At 62.0% G+C, this 20,743-nt stretch overlaps 1 protein-coding gene across 2 annotated transcripts in view; it reads left to right on the forward strand.

Moving 5' to 3' along the window:
* The window catches only part of LOC137362766 (C-type lectin domain family 4 member E-like), a 71,660-nt gene that overhangs the window by 10,697 nt on the left and 40,220 nt on the right, over window positions 1-20,743 (forward strand). Inside the window, exons 2-3 of one of the 2 annotated variants that reach the window (XM_068027011.1) lie at window positions 2,375-2,843; window positions 3,013-3,129. In XM_068027011.1, coding sequence (XP_067883112.1) covers window positions 2,522-2,843; window positions 3,013-3,129 — 439 coding nt within the window. In that variant the 5' untranslated portion in view covers window positions 2,375-2,521. Of the gene's footprint in view, window positions 1-1,947; window positions 2,844-3,012; window positions 3,130-20,743 lie in introns of those variants that run through there. The other variant, XM_068027012.1, reaches the window with a different exon arrangement.

Here is a 20,743-nt window from a genome sequence, read left to right on the forward strand (position 1 = left end):
CATTAATAATCTAATAGTTCATTAATAATCTAATAATTCATCAGTAATCTAATAGTTCATCAATAATCTAATAATTCATTAATAATCTAATAATTCATCAATAATCTAATAATTCATTAATAATCTAATAGTTCATTAATAATCTAATAATTCATTATTAATCTAATAGTTCATCAATAATCTAATAATTCATTAATAATCTAATAATTCATCAATAATCTAATAATTCATTAATAATCTAATAGTTCATCAATAATCTAATAATTCATTAATAATCTAATAGTTCATTAATAATCTAATAATTCATCAGTAATCTAATAGTTCATCAATAATCTAATAATTCATTAATAATCTAATAATTCATCAATAATCTAATAATTCATTAATAATCTAATAGTTCATTAATAATCTAATAATTCATTAATACTCTAATAGTTCATTAATAATCTAATAATTCATTATTAATCTAATAGTTCATCAATAATCTAATAATTCATCAGTAATCTAATAATTCATCAATAATCTAATAATTCATTAATAATCTAATAATTCATTAATAATCTAATAGTTCATTAATAATCTAATAATTCATTAATAATCTAATAGTTCATCAATAATCTAATAATTCATCAATAATCTAATAGTTCATTAATAATCTAATAATTCATCAGTAATCTAATAATTCATCAATAATCTAATAATTCATTAATAATCTAATAGTTCATTAATAATCTAATAATTCATTAATAATCTAATAGTTCATCAATAATCTAATAATTCATCAATAATCTAATAGTTCATTAATAATCTAATAATTCATTAATAATCTAATAGTTCATCAATAATCTAATAATTCATCAATAATCTAATAGTTCATTAATAATCTAATAATTCATTAATAATCTAATAGTTCATTAATAATCTAATAATTCATTAATAATCTAATAGTTCATCAATAATCTAATAATTCATCAATAATCTAATAGTTCATTAATAATCTAATAATTCATTAATAATCTAATAGTTCATCAATAATCTAATAGTTCATTAATAATCTAATAATTCATTAATAATCTAATAGTTCATCAATAATCTAATAATTCATCAATAATCTAATAGTTCATCAATAATCTAATAATTCATCAATAATCTAATAATTCATTAATAATCTAATAATTCATCAGTAATCTAATAATTCATCAATAATCTAATAATTCATTAATAATCTAATAGTTCATTAATAATCTAATAATTCATCAATAATCTAATAATCCATCAATAATCTATAATTCTGTCAATAATCTAATAGTTCATCAATAATCTAATAATTCATCAATAATCTATAATTCATCAATAATCTAATAATTCATCAATAATCTGTCAGTAATCTAATAATTCATCAATCTCAATAATCTATTTGTAATCTGTCTAATTATTGATTCATCTCTGTAATCTTGCATTAATTTATCACAATTAATCTCAATCATCTATCATTAATGTGTCCCGTTATTAGTCAAAATAATACATCATTAATAAACCTCATTGACACTCTAAATATGCATTCACTGACTGTTCAATCGTGAATGTACATTAACAATTAATCTGTCGAATAATTAATAAATTAAAATCGAACAATTTGATAGTTGACTTAGTTGTTAGTAATCACAAATTCCTCTTTATTAATGAAATCAAAATCCATCATATTAAATTATTAATTGTTATAATCCTTAACTATACAATTAATGTCAGTCGGCAGTCAACATGTTTAAAAAACACTGTCACTTTTACGTTAAATAATTAAACTAAAATCTCGTGATTGTGCAATATTAGTTAATTAGTTCAAATATTTCTCTCCCGTTAATATTGCCCGGTCATTATACTTTTCACAACAGCGATACTAATTCATCGAATTAATTAAGAATCAACTTAAATATTGTGCAAATAGTTTAAGTAATCTTAACTAATATATATTTCATTGAATAATTTCTAAGTAAATATTTTTACTAAATGGGAAACGACGAATTAATTACTTGTTAATAATCTGTGGATTTGAATCAATCATTTTAATGAGTGATAATTGAAGATCAAAAAAGTTCGACAAACAGCCCCATTCACAGCTATTCATGAAAGGGTTCATTCAGAACGAACTGGAGATGAATATTTGAGTAACAGGCCCAACAGTCAATGTCCAACTCGATCACACGTAACTTAGTGCGAGTTCATTTAACTGTAATGTCCAGTGACGTTTAACACAAGTTACTTAATGTGGGAAGCTCCTTATCCCTCGAATCCGTTCATTGTTCGGAGTTTTGTTCAGAGGAATTCATTTCTCGTTCCAATTGTCTGCTTTAAAAGGCCATCAATTTATTTCTAGAAAGATCATTCATTACCGAAACGGTCAGAAATCCCAATCGTTCGACAACCCCGCCCCCCCCCACTTCCTCCATTAACGTGACAGTGGGTTTGCAATGAGCAGTAGTTGGACTTTGCTCGAAGGTGGGTGGCGGGACTAGAGATCAAAATGGCCGACAAGTTCAAGCAGCTCAAGAAGGCCGTGCTTCAGCGGAGTTCGGGGAAGGACGATTCCGAGAACCTGGCCGACGAGGACTCAGTCCGGCGCCCGGAGTCGGTGCCGAACCTCGAGGACTACGAGGGCACGATGGTGGGCATGGGCATATCAGACAGCGTGGGCAAGCCTCTGGGCCTGCCGGGGGCCGTGACCGACAGGCGGGACTCGGAGGCCCTCGCCGCCGGCATGCTCCGGATGCAGTCGAATTTCATGGACGACGTTGGCATACGGGAAGGCAGAGGCCTGGAGAAGCTCCCCTCCGACGATGAAGAGGGTAGGACCGGCGCTCGAAGCGACTCGCTCAACGGGGACTCAACCCTCGAGGAAGCTCGGAGACATGTCACCCCTGTTGTCCCTCCCTCTGCACCCTGGGGGGAGGTTGACCCCTCTCCCCCCCACCCCACACTTCCTTCTTCTGACCGTCCTCTCTTTCTCTCCTGCAGCCTCGAAGGGTTCGAAGGTCCTTGGGTCCAAATGGACCAAGATCTCGCTGGCTCTACTCGGCATCTGCGGACTCTTTGCCATTTCTGCCTTGGTGTTGCATTTCCGAAGTAGGTCAGGTACTGACCCCCCAACAGTGCGGCGCTCCCTCAGTACTGACCCTCCGACAGTGCGGCGCTCCCTCGGTACTGACCCCCCAACAGTGCGGCGCTCCCTCAGTACTGACCCTCCGACAGTGCGGCGCTCCCTCGGTACTGACCCCCCAACAGCACGGCACTCCCTCGGTACTGATCCTCTGACAGTGCGGCGATCCCTCGGTACTGACCCCCGAACAGCGCGGCGCTCCCTCAGTACTGACCCTCCGACAGCGCGGCACTCCCTCGGTACTGATCCTCCGACAGTGTGGCGCTCCCTCAGTACTGATCCTCTGACAGCGCGGCGCTCCCTCGGTACTGATCCTCTGACAGCGCGGCGCTCCCTCGGTACTGACCCTCCAACAGTGCGGCGCCCCCTCGGTACTGATCCTCTGACAGCGCGGCGCTCCCTTGGTACTGAGCCTCCAACAGCGCGGCACTCCCTCGGTACTGACCCCCCAACAGTGCGGCGCTCCCTCAGTACTGACCCCCCAACAGCGTGGCGCTCCCTCAGTACTGACCCCCCAACAGCGCGGCACTCCCTCGGTACTGACCCCCCAACAGCGCGGCGCTCCCTCGGTACTGACCCCCCAACAGCGCGGCACTCCCTCGGTACTGATCCTCTGACAGTGCGGCGCTCCCTCGGTACTGACCCCCCAACAGCGCGGCGCTCCCTCGGTACTGATCCTCTGACAGCGCGGCACTCCCTCGGTACTGATCCTCTGACAGCGCGGCACTCCCTCGGTACTGACCCCCCAACAGAGCGGCGCTCCCTCGGTACTGACCCCCCAACAGCGCGGCGCTCCCTCAGTACTGACCCCCCAACAGCGCGGCGCTCCCTCGGTACTGACCCTCCGACTGCGCGGCGCTCCCTCGGTACTGACCCCCCAACAGCGCGGTGCTCCCTCGGTACTGATCCTCTGACAGTGCGGCACTCCCTCGTTACTGACCCTCCAACAGTGCGGCGCTCCCTCGGTACTGACCCTCCGACAGTGCGGCGCTCCCTCGGTACTGACCCCCCAACAGAGCGGCGCTCCCTCAGTACTGACACCCCAACAGCGCGGCACTCCCTCGGTACTGATCCTCTGACAGCGCGGCGCGCCCTCGGTACTGACCCTCCGACAGCGCGGCGCTCCCTCAGTACTGACCCCCCAACAGCGCGGCACTCCCTCGGTACTGATCCTCTGACAGCGCGGCGCTCCCTCGGTACTGATCATCTGACAGCGCGGCGCTCCCACGGTACTGAGCCCCCAACAGCGCGGCGCTCCCTCGGTACTGATCCTCTGACAGTGCGGCGCTCCCTCGGTACTGATCCTCTGACAGTGCGGCGCTCCCTCAGTACTGACCCCCCCAACAGTGCGGCACTCCCTCGGTACTGACCCACCAACAGCGCGGCGCTCCCTCGGTACTGACCCCCCAACAGCGCGGCACTCCCTCGGTACTGACCCACCAACAGCGCGGCGCTCCCTCAGTACTGACCCCCCAACAGCGCGGCGCACCTTCAGTACTGACCCCCCAACAGCGCGGCACTCCCTCGGTACTGATCCTCTGACAGCGCGGCGCTACCTCGGTACTGACCCTCCGACAGCGCGGCGCTCCCTCAGTACTGACCCCCCAACAGCGCAGCACTCCCTCGGTACTGACCCACCAACAGCGCGGCGCTCCCTCGGTACTGACCCCCCCAACAGCGCAGCGCTCCCTCGGTACTGATCCTCTGACAGCGTGGCGCTCCCTCGGTACTGACTCCCCAACAGCGCGACACTCCCTCGGTACTGACCCCCCCAACAGCGCGGCGCTCCCTCGGTACTGACCCCCCAACAGCGCGGCACTCCCTCGGTACTGATCCTCCGACAGCACGGCACTCCCTTGGTACTGACCCCCCCAACAGCGCGGCGCTCCCTCGGTACTGACCCCCCAACAGCGCGGCACTCCCTCGGTACTGATCCTCCGACAGCACGGCGCTCCCTCGGTACTGACCCCCCAACAGCGCGGCGCTCCCTCGGTACTGAACCCCCAACAGCGCGGCGCTTCCTCAGTACTGATCCTCCGACAGTGCGGCGCTCCCTCGGTACTGACCCCCCAACAGCGCGGCGCTCCCTCGGTACTGACCCTCCAACAGTGCGGCGCTCCCTCAGTACTGACCCTTCCATAGTGTGGCGCTCCCTCAGTACTGACCCCCCAACAGCGCGGCGCTCCCTCGGTACTGATCCTCTGACAGCGCGACGCTCCCTCGGTACTGGCCCCAACAGCGCGGCGCTCCCTCGGTACTGACCCTCCGACTGCGCGGCGCTCCCTCGGTACTGATCCTCTGACAGCGTGGCGCTCCCTCGGTACTGACCCTCCAACAGTGCGGCGCTCCCTCGGTACTGACCCTTCAACAGTGCGGCGCTCCCTCAGTACTGACCCTTCAACAGTGCGGCGCTCCCTCAGTACTGACCCCCCAACAGCGCGGCGCTCCCTCGGTACTGATCCTCCGACAGCGCGACTCTCCCTCGGGACTGGCCCCAACAGCGCGGCGCTCCCTCGGTACTGATCCTCTGACAGCGCGGCGCTCCCTCGGTACTGACCCTCCACCAGTGCGGCGCTCCCTCGGTACTGATCCTCCGACAGTGCGGCGCTCCCTCGGTACTGACCCACCGACTGCGCGGCGCTTCCTCGGTACTGACCCCCCCAACAGCGCGGCGCTCCCTCGGTACTGAGCCCCCCAACAGCGCGGCGCTCCCTCGGTACTGATCCTCTGACAGCGCGGCGCTCCCTCGGTACTGACTCCCCAACAGCGCGGCACTCCCTCGGTACTGACCCCCCCAACAGCGCGGCGCTCCCTCGGTACTGATCCTCCGACAGCACGGCGCTCCCTCGGTACTGACCCCCCATCAGCGCGGCGCTCCCTCGGTACTGAACCCCCAACAGCGCGGCGCTTCCTCAGTACTGATCCTCCGACAGTGCGGCGCTCCCTCGGTACTGACCCCCCAACAGCGCGGCACTCCCTCGGTACTGACCCTTCAACAGTGCGGCGCTCCCTCAGTACTGACCCCCCAACAGCGCGGCGCTCCCTCAGTACTGACCCCCCAACAGTGCGGCGCTCCCTCAGTACTGACCCCCCAACAGCGCGGCGCTCCCTCGGTACTGATCCTCTGACAGCGCGACGCTCCCTCGGTACTGGCCCTCCAACAGCGCGGCGCTCCCTCGGTACTGACCCCCCAACAGCGCGGCGCTCCCTCGGTACTGACCCTCCGACAGCGCGGCGCTCCCTCGGTACTGACCCTCCGACAGCGCGGCGCTCCCTCAGTACTGACCCCCCAACAGCGCGGCGCTCCCTCGGTACTGATCCTCTGACAGTGCGGCACTCCCTCGGTACTGACTCCCCAACAGCGCGGCACTCCCTCGGTACTGACCCCCCAACAGCGCGGCACTCCCTCGGTACTGATCCTCCGACAGCACGGCGCTCCCTCGGTACTGACCCCCCATCAGCGCGGCGCTCCCTCGGTACTGAACCCCCAACAGCGCGGCGCTCCCTCGGTACTGACCCCCCAACAGCGCGGCGCTCCCTCGGTACTGACCCTCCAACAGTGCGGCGCTCCCTCAGTACTGACCCTTCAACAGTGCGGCGCTCCCTCAGTACTGACCCCCCAACAGCGCGGCGCTCCCTCGGTACTGATCCTCTGACAGCGCGACGCTCCCTCGGTACTGGCTCCCCAACAGCGCGGCGCTCCCTCGGTACTGATCCTCTGAAAGCGCGGCGCTCCCTCGGTACTGACTCCCCAACAGCGCGGCACTCCCTCGGTACTGACCCCCCCAACAGCGCGGCGCTCCCTCGGTACTGACCCCCCAACAGCGCGGCACTCCCTCGGTACTGATCCTCCGACAGCACGGCGCTCCCTCGGTACTGACCCCCCAACAGCGCGGCGCTCCCTCGGTACTGAACCCCCAACAGTGCGGCGCTCCCTCAGTACTGATCCTCCGACAGTGCGGCGCTCCCTCGGTACTGACCCCCCAACAGCGCGGCGCTCCCTCGGTACTGACCCTTCAACAGTGTGGCGCTCCCTCAGTACTGACCCCCCAACAGCGCGGCGCTCCCTCAGTACTGACCCTTCAACAGTGTGGCGCTCCCTCAGTACTGACCCCCCAACAGCGCGGCGCTCCCTCAGTACTGACCCTCCAACAGTGCGGCGCTCCCTCAGTACTGACCCTTCAACAGTGTGGCGCTCCCTCAGTACTGACCCCCCAACAGCGCGGCGCTCCCTCGGTACTGATCCTCTGACAGCGCGAAGCTCCCTCGGTACTGGCCCCAACAGCGCGGCGCTCCCTCGGTACTGACCCTCCGACTGCGCGGCGCTCCCTCGGTACTGATCCTCTGTCAGCGCGGCGCTCCCTCGGTACTGACCCTCCAACAGTGCGGCGCTCCCTCAGTACTGATCCTCCGACAGTGCGGCGCTCCCTCGGTACTGACCCTCCAACAGTGCGGCGCTCCCTCAGTACTGACCCTTCAACAGTGCGGCGTCCCTCAGTACTGACCCCCCAACAGCGCGGCGCTCCCTAGGTACTGATCCTCTGACAGCGCGACGCTCCCTCGGTACTGGCCCCAACAGCGCGGCGCTCCCTCGGTACTGACCCACCGACTGCGCGGCGCTTCCTCGGTACTGACCCCCCCAACAGCGCGGCGCTCCCTCCGTACTGATCCTCTGACAGCGCACGTTCCCTCGGTACTGACCCTCCAACAGTGCGGCGCTCCCTCGGTACTGACCCTCCGACAGTGCGGCGCTCCCTCGGTACTGATCCTCTGACAGTGCGGCACTCCCTCGGTACTGACCCACCAACAGCGCGGCGCTCCCTCAGTACTGACCCCCCAACAGCGCGGCGCTCCCTCAGTACTGAACCTTCAACAGTGTGGCGCTCCCTCCGTACTGACCCTCCGACAGTGCGGCACTCCCTCAGTACTGACCCCCCAACAGTGCGGCGCTCCCTCGGTACTGACCCTCCGACAGCGCGGCGCTCCCTCAGTACTGACCCCCCAACAGCGCGGCGCACCCTCAGTACTGACCCCCCAACAACGCGGCGCTCCCTCAGTACTGACCCCCCAACAGCGCGGCACTCCCTCGGTACTGACCCTCCGACAGCGCGGCACTCCCTCAGTACTGACCCTCCGACAGTGCGGCACTCCCTCAGTACTGACCCTCCGACAGAGCAGCACTCCCTCAGTACTGACCCTCCGACAGCGCGGCACTCCCTCGGTACTGACCCACCTACAGCGCGGCGCTCCCTCGGTACTGACCCACCTACAGCGCGGCGCTCCATCAGGACTGATCCTCTGACAGCGCGGCGCTCCCTCGGTACTGACCCCCCCAACAGCGCGGCACTCCCTCGGTACTGACCCACCTACAGCGCGGCGCTCCCTCGGTACTGACCCCCCAACAGCGCGGCGCTCCCTCGGTACTGACCCCCCCAACAGCGCGGCGCTCCCTCGGTACTGATCCTCTGACAGCGCGGCGCTCCCTCGGTACTGACCCCCCCAACAGCGCGGCGCTCCCTCGGTACTGATCCTCTGACAGCGCGGCACTCCCTCGGTACTGACCCCCCCAACAGCGCGGCGCTCCCTCGGTACTGACTCCCCAACAGCGCGGCGCTCCCTCGGTACTGATCCTCCGACAGCACGGCGCTCCCTCGGTACTGACCCCCCAACAGCGCGGCGCTCCCTCGGTACTGACCCCCCAACAGCGCGGCGCTCCCTCAGTACTGATCCTCCGACAGTGCGGCGCTCCCTCGGTACTGACCCCCCAACAGCGCGGCACTCCCTCAGTACTGACCCCCCAACAGCGCGGCGCTCCCTCGGTACTGATCCTCTGACAGCGCGACGTTCCCTCGGTACTGATCCTCTGACAGCGCGGCGCTCCCTCGGTACTGATCCTCTGACAGCGCACGTTCCCTCGGTACTGACCCTCCAACAGTGCGGCGCTCCCTCGGTACTGACCCTCCAACAGTGCGGCGCTCCCTCGGTACTGACCCTCCGACAGTGCGGCGCTCCCTCGGTACTGATCCTCTGACAGCGCGGCGCACCTTCAGTACTGACCCCCCAACAGCGTGGCACTCCCTCGGTACTGACCCTCCGACAGCGCGTCGCTCCCTCAGTACTGACCCCCCAACAGCGCGGCGCTCCCTCAGTACTGACCCCCCAACGGTGCGGCACTCCCTCGGTACTGACCCTCCGACAGCGCGGCACTCCCTCAGTACTGACCCTCCGACAGTGCGGCACTCCCTCAGTACTGACCCCCCAACAGCGCGGCGCTCCCTCAGTACTGACCCCCCAACAGCGCGGCTCTCCCTCGGTACTGACCCTCCGACAGCACGGCGCTCCCTCGGTACTGACCCCCCATCAGCGCGGCGCTCCCTCGGTACTGAACCCCCAACAGCGCGGCGCTCCCTCGGTACTGACCCCCCAACAGCGCGGCGCTCCCTCGGTACTGACCCTCCAACAGTGCGGCGCTCCCTCAGTACTGACCCTTCAACAGTGCGGCGCTCCCTCAGTACTGACCCCCCAACAGCGCGGCGCTCCCTCGGTACTGATCCTCTGACAGCGCGACGCTCCCTCGGTACTGGCTCCCCAACAGCGCGGCGCTCCCTCGGTACTGATCCTCTGAAAGCGCGGCGCTCCCTCGGTACTGACTCCCCAACAGCGCGGCACTCCCTCGGTACTGACCCCCCCAACAGCGCGGCGCTCCCTCGGTACTGACCCCCCAACAGCGCGGCACTCCCTCGGTACTGATCCTCCGACAGCACGGCGCTCCCTCGGTACTGACCCCCCAACAGCGCGGCGCTCCCTCGGTACTGAACCCCCAACAGTGCGGCGCTCCCTCAGTACTGATCCTCCGACAGTGCGGCGCTCCCTCGGTACTGACCCCCCAACAGCGCGGCGCTCCCTCGGTACTGACCCTTCAACAGTGTGGCGCTCCCTCAGTACTGACCCCCCAACAGCGCGGCGCTCCCTCAGTACTGACCCTTCAACAGTGTGGCGCTCCCTCAGTACTGACCCCCCAACAGCGCGGCGCTCCCTCAGTACTGACCCTCCAACAGTGCGGCGCTCCCTCAGTACTGACCCTTCAACAGTGTGGCGCTCCCTCAGTACTGACCCCCCAACAGCGCGGCGCTCCCTCGGTACTGATCCTCTGACAGCGCGAAGCTCCCTCGGTACTGGCCCCAACAGCGCGGCGCTCCCTCGGTACTGACCCTCCGACTGCGCGGCGCTCCCTCGGTACTGATCCTCTGTCAGCGCGGCGCTCCCTCGGTACTGACCCTCCAACAGTGCGGCGCTCCCTCAGTACTGATCCTCCGACAGTGCGGCGCTCCCTCGGTACTGACCCTCCAACAGTGCGGCGCTCCCTCAGTACTGACCCTTCAACAGTGCGGCGTCCCTCAGTACTGACCCCCCAACAGCGCGGCGCTCCCTAGGTACTGATCCTCTGACAGCGCGACGCTCCCTCGGTACTGGCCCCAACAGCGCGGCGCTCCCTCGGTACTGACCCACCGACTGCGCGGCGCTTCCTCGGTACTGACCCCCCCAACAGCGCGGCGCTCCCTCCGTACTGATCCTCTGACAGCGCACGTTCCCTCGGTACTGACCCTCCAACAGTGCGGCGCTCCCTCGGTACTGACCCTCCGACAGTGCGGCGCTCCCTCGGTACTGATCCTCTGACAGTGCGGCACTCCCTCGGTACTGACCCACCAACAGCGCGGCGCTCCCTCAGTACTGACCCCCCAACAGCGCGGCGCTCCCTCAGTACTGAACCTTCAACAGTGTGGCGCTCCCTCCGTACTGACCCTCCGACAGTGCGGCACTCCCTCAGTACTGACCCCCCAACAGTGCGGCGCTCCCTCGGTACTGACCCTCCGACAGCGCGGCGCTCCCTCAGTACTGACCCCCCAACAGCGCGGCGCACCCTCAGTACTGACCCCCCAACAACGCGGCGCTCCCTCAGTACTGACCCCCCAACAGCGCGGCACTCCCTCGGTACTGACCCTCCGACAGCGCGGCACTCCCTCAGTACTGACCCTCCGACAGTGCGGCACTCCCTCAGTACTGACCCTCCGACAGAGCAGCACTCCCTCAGTACTGACCCTCCGACAGCGCGGCACTCCCTCGGTACTGACCCACCTACAGCGCGGCGCTCCCTCGGTACTGACCCACCTACAGCGCGGCGCTCCATCAGGACTGATCCTCTGACAGCGCGGCGCTCCCTCGGTACTGACCCCCCCAACAGCGCGGCACTCCCTCGGTACTGACCCACCTACAGCGCGGCGCTCCCTCGGTACTGACCCCCCAACAGCGCGGCGCTCCCTCGGTACTGACCCCCCCAACAGCGCGGCGCTCCCTCGGTACTGATCCTCTGACAGCGCGGCGCTCCCTCGGTACTGACCCCCCCAACAGCGCGGCGCTCCCTCGGTACTGATCCTCTGACAGCGCGGCACTCCCTCGGTACTGACCCCCCCAACAGCGCGGCGCTCCCTCGGTACTGACTCCCCAACAGCGCGGCGCTCCCTCGGTACTGATCCTCCGACAGCACGGCGCTCCCTCGGTACTGACCCCCCAACAGCGCGGCGCTCCCTCGGTACTGACCCCCCAACAGCGCGGCGCTCCCTCAGTACTGATCCTCCGACAGTGCGGCGCTCCCTCGGTACTGACCCCCCAACAGCGCGGCACTCCCTCAGTACTGACCCCCCAACAGCGCGGCGCTCCCTCGGTACTGATCCTCTGACAGCGCGACGTTCCCTCGGTACTGATCCTCTGACAGCGCGGCGCTCCCTCGGTACTGATCCTCTGACAGCGCACGTTCCCTCGGTACTGACCCTCCAACAGTGCGGCGCTCCCTCGGTACTGACCCTCCAACAGTGCGGCGCTCCCTCGGTACTGACCCTCCGACAGTGCGGCGCTCCCTCGGTACTGATCCTCTGACAGCGCGGCGCACCTTCAGTACTGACCCCCCAACAGCGTGGCACTCCCTCGGTACTGACCCTCCGACAGCGCGTCGCTCCCTCAGTACTGACCCCCCAACAGCGCGGCGCTCCCTCAGTACTGACCCCCCAACGGTGCGGCACTCCCTCGGTACTGACCCTCCGACAGCGCGGCACTCCCTCAGTACTGACCCTCCGACAGTGCGGCACTCCCTCAGTACTGACCCCCCAACAGCGCGGCGCTCCCTCAGTACTGACCCCCCAACAGCGCGGCTCTCCCTCGGTACTGACCCTCCGACAGCGCGGCACTCCCTCAGTACTGACCCTCCGACAGTGCGGCACTCCCTCAGTACTGACCCTCCGACAGCGCGGCACTCCCTCAGTACTGACCCTCCGACAGTGCGGCACTCCCTCAGTACTGACCCCCCAACAGCGCGGCACTCCCTCGGTACTGACCCTCCGACAGCGCGGCACTCCCTCAGTACTGACCCTCCGACAGAGCGGCGCTCCATCAGGACTGATCCTCTGACAGCGCGGCGCTCCCTCGGTACTGACTCCCCAACAGCGCGGCGCTCCCTCAGTACTGACCCCCCAACAGCGCGGCACTCCCTCGGTACTGACCCCCCAACAGTGCGGCACTCCCTCGGTACTGAACCCCCAACAGCGCGGCGCTCCCTCAGTACTGATCCTCCGACAGTGTGGCGCTCCCTCAGTGCTGACCCCCCAAAAGTGCGGCACTCCCTCGGTACTGACCCTCCGACTGCGCGGCGCTCCCTCGGTACTGATCCTCTGACAGCGCGGCGCTCCCTCAGTACTGACCATCCGACAGTGCGGCGCTCCCTCGGTACTGATCCTCTGACAGCGCGGCGCTCCCTCGGTACTGACCCTCCAACAGTGCGGCGCTCCCTCAGTACTGACCCTCCAACAGTGCGGCGCTCCCTCGGTACTGACCCTCCGACAGTGCGGCGCTCCCTCGGTACTGACCCCCCAACAGTGCGGTGCTCCCTCGGTACTGACCCCCTAACAGTGCGGCGCTCCCTCAGTACTGACCCCCCAACAGCGCGGCAATCCCTCGGTACTGATCATCTGACAGCGCGGCGCTCCTTCGGTACTGAACCCCCAACAGCGCGGCGCTCCCTCGGTACTGACCCACCGACTGCGCGGCGCTCCCTCGGTACTGACCCCCCTAACAGTGCGGCGCTCCCTCAGTACTGACCCCCCAACAGCGCGGCGCTCCCTCGGTACTGATCCTCTGACAGCGCACGTTCCCTCGGTACTGACCCTCCAACAGTGCGGCGCTCCCTCGGTACTGACCCTCCAACAGTGCGGCGCTCCCTCGGTACTGACCCCCCAACAGTGCGGCGCTCCCTCGGTACTGACCCTCCGACAGCGCGGCGCTCCCTCAGTACTGACCCCCCAACAGCGCGGCGCTCCCTCAGTACTGACCCCCCAACAGCGCGGCACTCCCTCGGTACTGACCCTCCGACAGCGCGGCACTCCCTCAGTACTGACCCTCCGACAGTGCGGCACTCCCTCAGTACTGACCCTCCGACAGAGTGGCGCTCCCTCAGTACTGACCCCCCAACAGCGCGGCGCTCCCTCAGTACTGACCCCCCAACAGCGCGGCGCTCCCTCGGTACTGACCCCCCCAACAGCGCAGCGCTCCCTCGGTACTGATCCTCTGACAGCGCGGCGCTCCCTCGGTACTGACTCCCCAACAGCGCGGCACTCCCTCGGTACTGACCCCCCCAACAGCGCGGCGCTCCCTCGGTACTGACCCCCCAACAGCGCGGCACTCCCTCGGTACTGATCCTCTGACAGCACGGCGCTCCCTCAGTACTGACCATCCGACAGTGCGGCACTCCCTCAGTACTGACCCCCCAACAGCGCGGCGCTCCCTCGGTACTGAACCCCCAACAGCGCGGCGCTCCCTCAGTACTGATCCTCCGACAGTGCGGCGCTCCCTCGGTACTGACCCCCCAACAGCGCGGCGCTCCCTCGGTACTGACCCTCCAACAGTGCGGCGCTCCCTCAGTACTGACCCTTCAACAGTGTGGCGCTCCCTCAGTACTGACCCCCCAACGGCGCGGCGCTCCCTCGGTACTGATCCTCTGACAGCGCGACGCTCCCTCGGTACTGGCCCCAACAGCGCGGGGCTCCCTCGGTACTGACCCTCCAACTGCGCGGCGCTCCCTCGGTACTGATCCTCTGACAGCGCGGCTCTCCCTCGGTACTGACCCACCGACTGCGCGGCGCTCCCTCGGTACTGACCCCCCCAACAGCGCGGCGCTCCCTCGGTACTGATCCTCTGACAGCGCACGTTCCCTCGGTACTGACCCTCCAACAGTGCGGCGCTCCCTCGGTACTGACCCTCCAACAGTGCGGCGCTCCCTCGGTACTGACCCTCCGACAGTGCGGCGCTCCCTCGGTACTGATCCTCTGACAGTGCGGCGCTCCCTCAGTACTGACCCCCCAACAGCGCGGCGCTCCCTCGGTACTGACCCTCCAACAGTGCGGCGCTCCCTCGGTACTGACCCTCCAACAGTGCGGCGCTCCCTCGGTACTGATCCTCTGACAGTGCGGCGCTCCCTCAGTACTGACCCCCCAACAGCGCGGCGCTCCCTCGGTACTGACCCTCCAACAGTGCGGCGCTCCCTCGGTACTGACCCTCCAACAGCGCGGCGCTCCCTCGGTACTGATCCTCTGACAGCGCGGCGCTCCCTCGGTACTGATCCTCTGACAGCGCGGCGCTCCCTCGGTACTGACCCTCCGACAGCGCGGCGCTCCCTCAGTACTGACCCCCCAACAGCGCGGCACTCCCTCGGTACTGACCCTCCGACAGCGCGGCACTCCCTCAGTACTGACCCTCCGACAGTGCGGCACTCCCTCAGTACTGACCCTCCGACAGAGCGCCGCTCCATCAGGACTGATCCTCTGACAGCGCGGCGCTCCCTCGGTACTGACCCCCCCAACAGCGCGGCACTCCCTCGGTACTGACCCACCTACAGCGCGGCGCTCCCTCGGTACTGATCCTCTGACAGCGCGGCGCTCCCTCGGTACTGATCCTCCGACAGTGCGGCGCACCTTCAGTACTGACCCCCAACAGTGCGGCGCTCCCTCGGTTCTGACCCTCCAACAGTGCGGCACTCCCTCGGTACTGACCCCCCCAACAGCGCGGCGCTCCCTCGGTACTGAACCCCCAACAGCGCGGCGCTCCCTCAGTACTGATCCTCCGACAGTGCGGCGCTCCCTCGGTACTGACCCCCCAACAGTGCGGCGCTCCCTCGGTACTGACCCTCCAACAGTGCGGCGCTCCCTCAGTACTGACCCTTCAACAGTGTGGCGCTCCCTCAGTACTGACCCCCCAACAGCGCGGCGCTCCCTCGGTACTGATCCTCTGACAGCGCGACGCTCCCTCGGTACTGGCCCCAACAGCGCGGCGCTCCCTCGGTACTGACCCTCCGACTGCGCGGCGCTCCCTCGGTACTGGCTCCCCAACAGCGCGGCACTCCCTCGGTACTGACCCCCCCAACAGCGCGGCGCTCCCTCGGTACTGACCCCCCAACAGCGCGGCACTCCCTCGGTACTGATCCTCCGACAGCGCGGCGCTCCCTCGGTACTGACCCCCCAACAGCGCGGCGCTCCCTCGGTACTGAACCCCCCAACAGCGCGGCGCTCCCTCAGTACTGATCCTCCGACAGTGCGGCGCTCCCTCGGTACTGACTCCCCAACAGCGCGGCGCTCCCTCGGTACTGACCCTCCAACAGTGCGGTGCTCCCTCAGTACTGACCCTTCAACAGTGTGGCGCTCCCTCAGTACTGACCCCCCAACAGCGCGGCGCTCCCTCGGTACTGATCCTCTGACAGCGCGACGCTCCCTCGGTACTGGCCCCAACAGCGCGGCGCTCCCTCGGTACTGACCCTCCGACTGCGCGGCGCTCCCTCGGTACTGATCCTCTGACAGCGCGGCGCTCCCTCGGTACTGATCCTCTGACAGCGCACGTTCCCTCGGTACTGACCCTCCGACAGTGCGGCGCTCCCTCGGTACTGACCCTCCAACAGTGCGGCGCTCCCTCGGTACTGACCCTCCGACAGTGCGGCGCTCCCTCGGTACTGATCCTCTGACAGTGCGGCGCTCCCTCAGTACTGATCCCCCCAACAGTGCGGCACTCCCTCGGTACTGACCCACCAACAGCGCGGCGCTCCCTCGGTACTGAACCCCCAACAGCGCGGCGCTCCCTCAGTACTGATCCTCCGACATTGCGGCGCTCCCTCGGTACTGACCCCCCAACAGTGCGGCACTCCCTCAGTACTGATCCTCCGACAGTGCGGCGCTCCCTCGGTACTGACCCCCCAACAGCGCGGCGCTCCCTCGGTACTGACCCTCCAACAGTGTGGCGCTCCCTCGGTACTGACCCACCTACAGCGCGGCACTCCCTCGGTACTGATCCTCTGACAGTGCGGCGCTCCCTCGGTACTGACCCTCCGACTGCGCGGCGCTCCCTCGGTACTGATCCTCTGACAGCGCAGCGCTCCCTCGGTACTGACCCTCCAACAGTGCGGCGCTCCCTCAGTACTGATCCTCCGACAGTGCGGCGCTCCCTCGGTACTGACCCCCCAACAGCGCGGCGCTCCCTCGGTACTGACCCCCCAACAGCGCGGCGCTCCCTCGGTACTGACCCTCCAACAGTGCGGCGCTCCCTCAGTACTGACCCTTCAACAGTGTGGCGCTCCCTCAGTACTGATCCTCTGACAGCGCGGCGCTCCCTCGGTACTGACCCCCCAACAGCGCGGCGCTCCCTCGGTACTGACCCTCCAACAGTGCGGCGCTCCCTCAGTACTGACCCTTCAACAGTGCGGCGCTCCCTCAGTACTGATCCTCCGACAGTGCGGCGCTCCCTCAGTACTGACCCCCCAACAGCGCGGCGCTCCCTCGGTACTGACCCTCCGACTGCGCGGCGCTCCCTCGGTACTGATCCTCTGACAGCGCGGCGCTCCCTCGGTACTGACCCCCCCAACAGCGCGGCGCTCCCTCAGTACTGACCCCCCCAACAGCGCGGCGCTCCCTCGGTACTGACCCCCCCAACAGCGCGGCGCTCCCTCAGTACTGACCCCCCCAACAGCGCGGCGCTCCCTCAGTACTGACCCTTCAACAGCGCGGCGCTCCCTCAGTACTGATCCTCTGACAGCGCGGCGCTCCCTCAGTACTGACCCCCCCAACAGCGCGGCGCTCCCTCAGTACTGACCCCCCCCAACAGCGCGGCGCTCCCTCAGTACTGACCCCCCCAACAGCGCGGCACTCCCTCGGTACTGATCCTCTGACAGCGCGGCGCTCCCTCAGTACTGACCCCCCCAACAGCGCGGCGCTCCCTCAGTACTGACCCTCCGACAGCGTGGCGCTCCCTCCGTACTGACCCTCCGACAGTGCGGCACTCCCTCCGTACTGACCCTCCGACAGTGCGGCGCTCCCTCAGTACTGACCCTCCGACAGCGCGGCGCTCCCTCAGTACTGATCCTCCGACAGTGCGGCGCTCCCTCAGTACTGACCCTCCGACAGTGCGGCGCTCCCTCGGTACTGACCCCCCAACAGTGCGGCGCTCCCTCGGTACTGACCCCCCAACAGCGCGGCGCTCCCTCGGTACTGACCCTCCGACAGCGTGGCGCTCCCTCGGTACTGACCCCCCAACAGCGCGGCGCACCCTCAGTACTGACCCCCCAACAGCGCGGCGCTCCCTCAGTACTGACCCCCCAACAGCGCGGCACTCCCTCGGTACTGACCCTCCGACAGCGCGGCACTCCCTCAGTACTGACCCCCCAACAGCGCGGCACTCCCTCGGTACTGACCCTCCGACAGCGCGGCACTCCCTCAGTACTGATCCTCCGACAGAGCGGCGCTCCATCAGGACTGATCCTCTGACAGCGCGGCGCTCCCTCGGTACTGACCCCCCCAACAGCGCGGCACTCCCTCGGTACTGACCCACCTACAGCGCGGCACTCCCTCGGTACTGATCCTCTGACAGCGCGGCGCTCCCTCGGTACTGACCCCCCAACAGCGCGGCACTCCCTCGGTACTGACCCCCCCAACAGCGCGGCGCTCCCTCGGTACTGACTCCCCAACAGCGCGGCACTCCCTCGGTACTGATCCTCCGACAGCATGGCGCTCCCTCGGTACTGACCCCCCAACAGCACGGCGCTCCCTCGGTACTGAACCCCCAACAGCGCGGCGCTCCCTCGGTACTGATCCTCTGACAGCGCGGCGCTCCCTCAGTACTGATCCTCCGACAGTGCGGCGCTCCCTCAGTACTGATCCTCCGACAGTGCGGCGCTCCCTCGGTACTGACCCCCCCAACAGCGCGGCGCTCCCTCGGTACTGACCCTCCAACAGTGCGGCGCTCCCTCAATACTGACCCCCCAACAGCGCGGCGCTCCCTCGGTACTGATCCTCTGACAGCGCGACGTTCCCTCGGTACTGGCCCCAACAGAGCGGCGCTCCCTCGGTACTGACCCCCCCAACAGCGCGGCGCTCCCTCGGTACTGACCCCCCAACAGCGCGGCACTCCCTCGGTACTGATCCTCCGACAGCGCGGCGCTCCCTCGGTACTGACCCCCCAACAGCGCGTGCTCCCTCGGTACTGAACCCCCCAACAGCGCGGCGCTCCCTCAGTACTGATCCTCCGACAGTGCGGTGCTCCCTCGGTACTGACTCCCCAACAGCGCGGCGCTCCCTCGGTACTGACCCTCCAACAGTGCGGTGCTCCCTCAGTACTGACCCTTCAACAGCGCGGCGCTCCCTCGGTACTGATCCTCTGACAGCGCGACGCTCCCTCGGTACTGGCCCCAACAGCGCGGCGCTCCCTCGGTACTGACCCTCCGACTGCGCGGCGCTCCCTCGGTACTGATCCTCTGACAGCGCGGCGCTCCCTCGGTACTGATCCTCTGACAGCGCACGTTCCCTCGGTACTGACCCTCCGACAGTGCGGCGCTCCCTCGGTACTGACCCTCCAACAGTGCGGCGCTCCCTCGGTACTGACCCTCCGACAGTGCGGCGCTCCCTCGGTACTGATCCTCTGACAGTGCGGCGCTCCCTCAGTACTGATCCCCCCAACAGTGCGGCACTCCCTCGGTACTGACCCACCAACAGCGCGGCGCTCCCTCGGTACTGAACCCCCAACAGCGCGCGCTCCCTCAGTACTGATCCTCCGACATTGCGGCGCTCCCTCGGTACTGACCCCCCAACAGTGCGGCACTCCCTCAGTACTGATCCTCCGACAGTGCGGCGCTCCCTCGGTACTGACCCTCCAACAGTGTGGCGCTCCCTCGGTACTGACCCACCTACAGCGCGGCACTCCCTCGGTACTGATCCTCTGACAGTGCGGCGCTCCCTCGGTACTGACCCTCCGACTGCGCGGCGCTCCCTCGGTACTGATCCTCTGACAGCGCAGCGCTCCCTCGGTACTGACCCTCCAACAGTGCGGCGCTCCCTCAGTACTGATCCTCCGACAGTGCGGCGCTCCCTCGGTACTGACCCCCCAACAGCGCGGCGCTCCCTCGGTACTGACCCCCCAACAGCGCGGCGCTCCCTCGGTACTGACCCTCCAACAGTGCGGCGCTCCCTCAGTACTGACCCTTCAACAGTGTGGCGCTCCCTCAGTACTGACCCCCCAACAGCGCGGCGCTCCCTCGGTACTGACCCTCCGACTGCGCGGCGCTCCCTCGGTACTGATCCTCTGACAGCGCGGCGCTCCCTCGGTACTGACCCCCCCAACAGCGCGGCGCTCCCTCAGTACTGACCCCCCCAACAGCGCTGCGCTCCCTCGGTACTGACCCCCCCAACAGCGCGGCGCTCCCTCAGTACTGACCCCCCCAAACAGCGCGGCGCTCCCTCAGTACTGACCCCCGCAACAGCGCGGCGCTCCCTCAGTACTGACCCTTCAACAGCGCGGCACTCCCTCAGTACTGATCCTCTGACAGCGCGGCGCTCCCTCAGTACTGACCCCCCCCAACAGCGCGGCGCTCCCTCAGTACTGACCCCCCCAACAGCGCGGCGCTCCCTCGGTACTGACCCCCCAACAGCGCGGCACTCCCTCGGTACTGATCCTCTGACAGCGCGGCGCTCCCTCAGTACTGACCCCCCCAACAGCGCGGCGCTCCCTCAGTACTGACCCTCCGACAGCGTGGCGCTCCCTCCGTACTGACCCTCCGACAGTGCGGCACTCCCTCCGTACTGACCCTCCGACAGTGCGGCGCTCCCTCAGTACTGACCCTCCGACAGCGCGGCACTCCCTCCGTACTGACCCTCCGACAGTGCGGCGCTCCCTCGGTACTGATCCTCTGACAGCGCGGCGCTCCCTCAGTACTGATCCTCCGACAGTGCGGCGCTCCCTCAGTACTGACCCTCCGACAGTGCGGCGCTCCCTCGGTACTGACCCCCCCAACAGTGCGGCGCTCCCTCGGTACTGACCCCCCAACAGCGCGGCGCTCCCTCGGTACTGACCCCCCAACAGTGCGGCGCTCCCTCGGTACTGACCCCCCAACAGTGCGGCGCTCCCTCAGTACTGACCCTCCGACAGCGTGGCGCTCCCTCGGTACTGACCCCCCAACAGCGCGGCGCACCCTCAGTACTGACCCCCCAACAGCGCGGCGCTCCCTCAGTACTG

The sequence above is a fragment of the Heterodontus francisci genome, unplaced genomic scaffold, assembly GCF_036365525.1.
Source record: "Heterodontus francisci isolate sHetFra1 unplaced genomic scaffold, sHetFra1.hap1 HAP1_SCAFFOLD_845, whole genome shotgun sequence".
Classification (NCBI taxonomy): Eukaryota; Metazoa; Chordata; class Chondrichthyes; order Heterodontiformes; family Heterodontidae; genus Heterodontus; species Heterodontus francisci.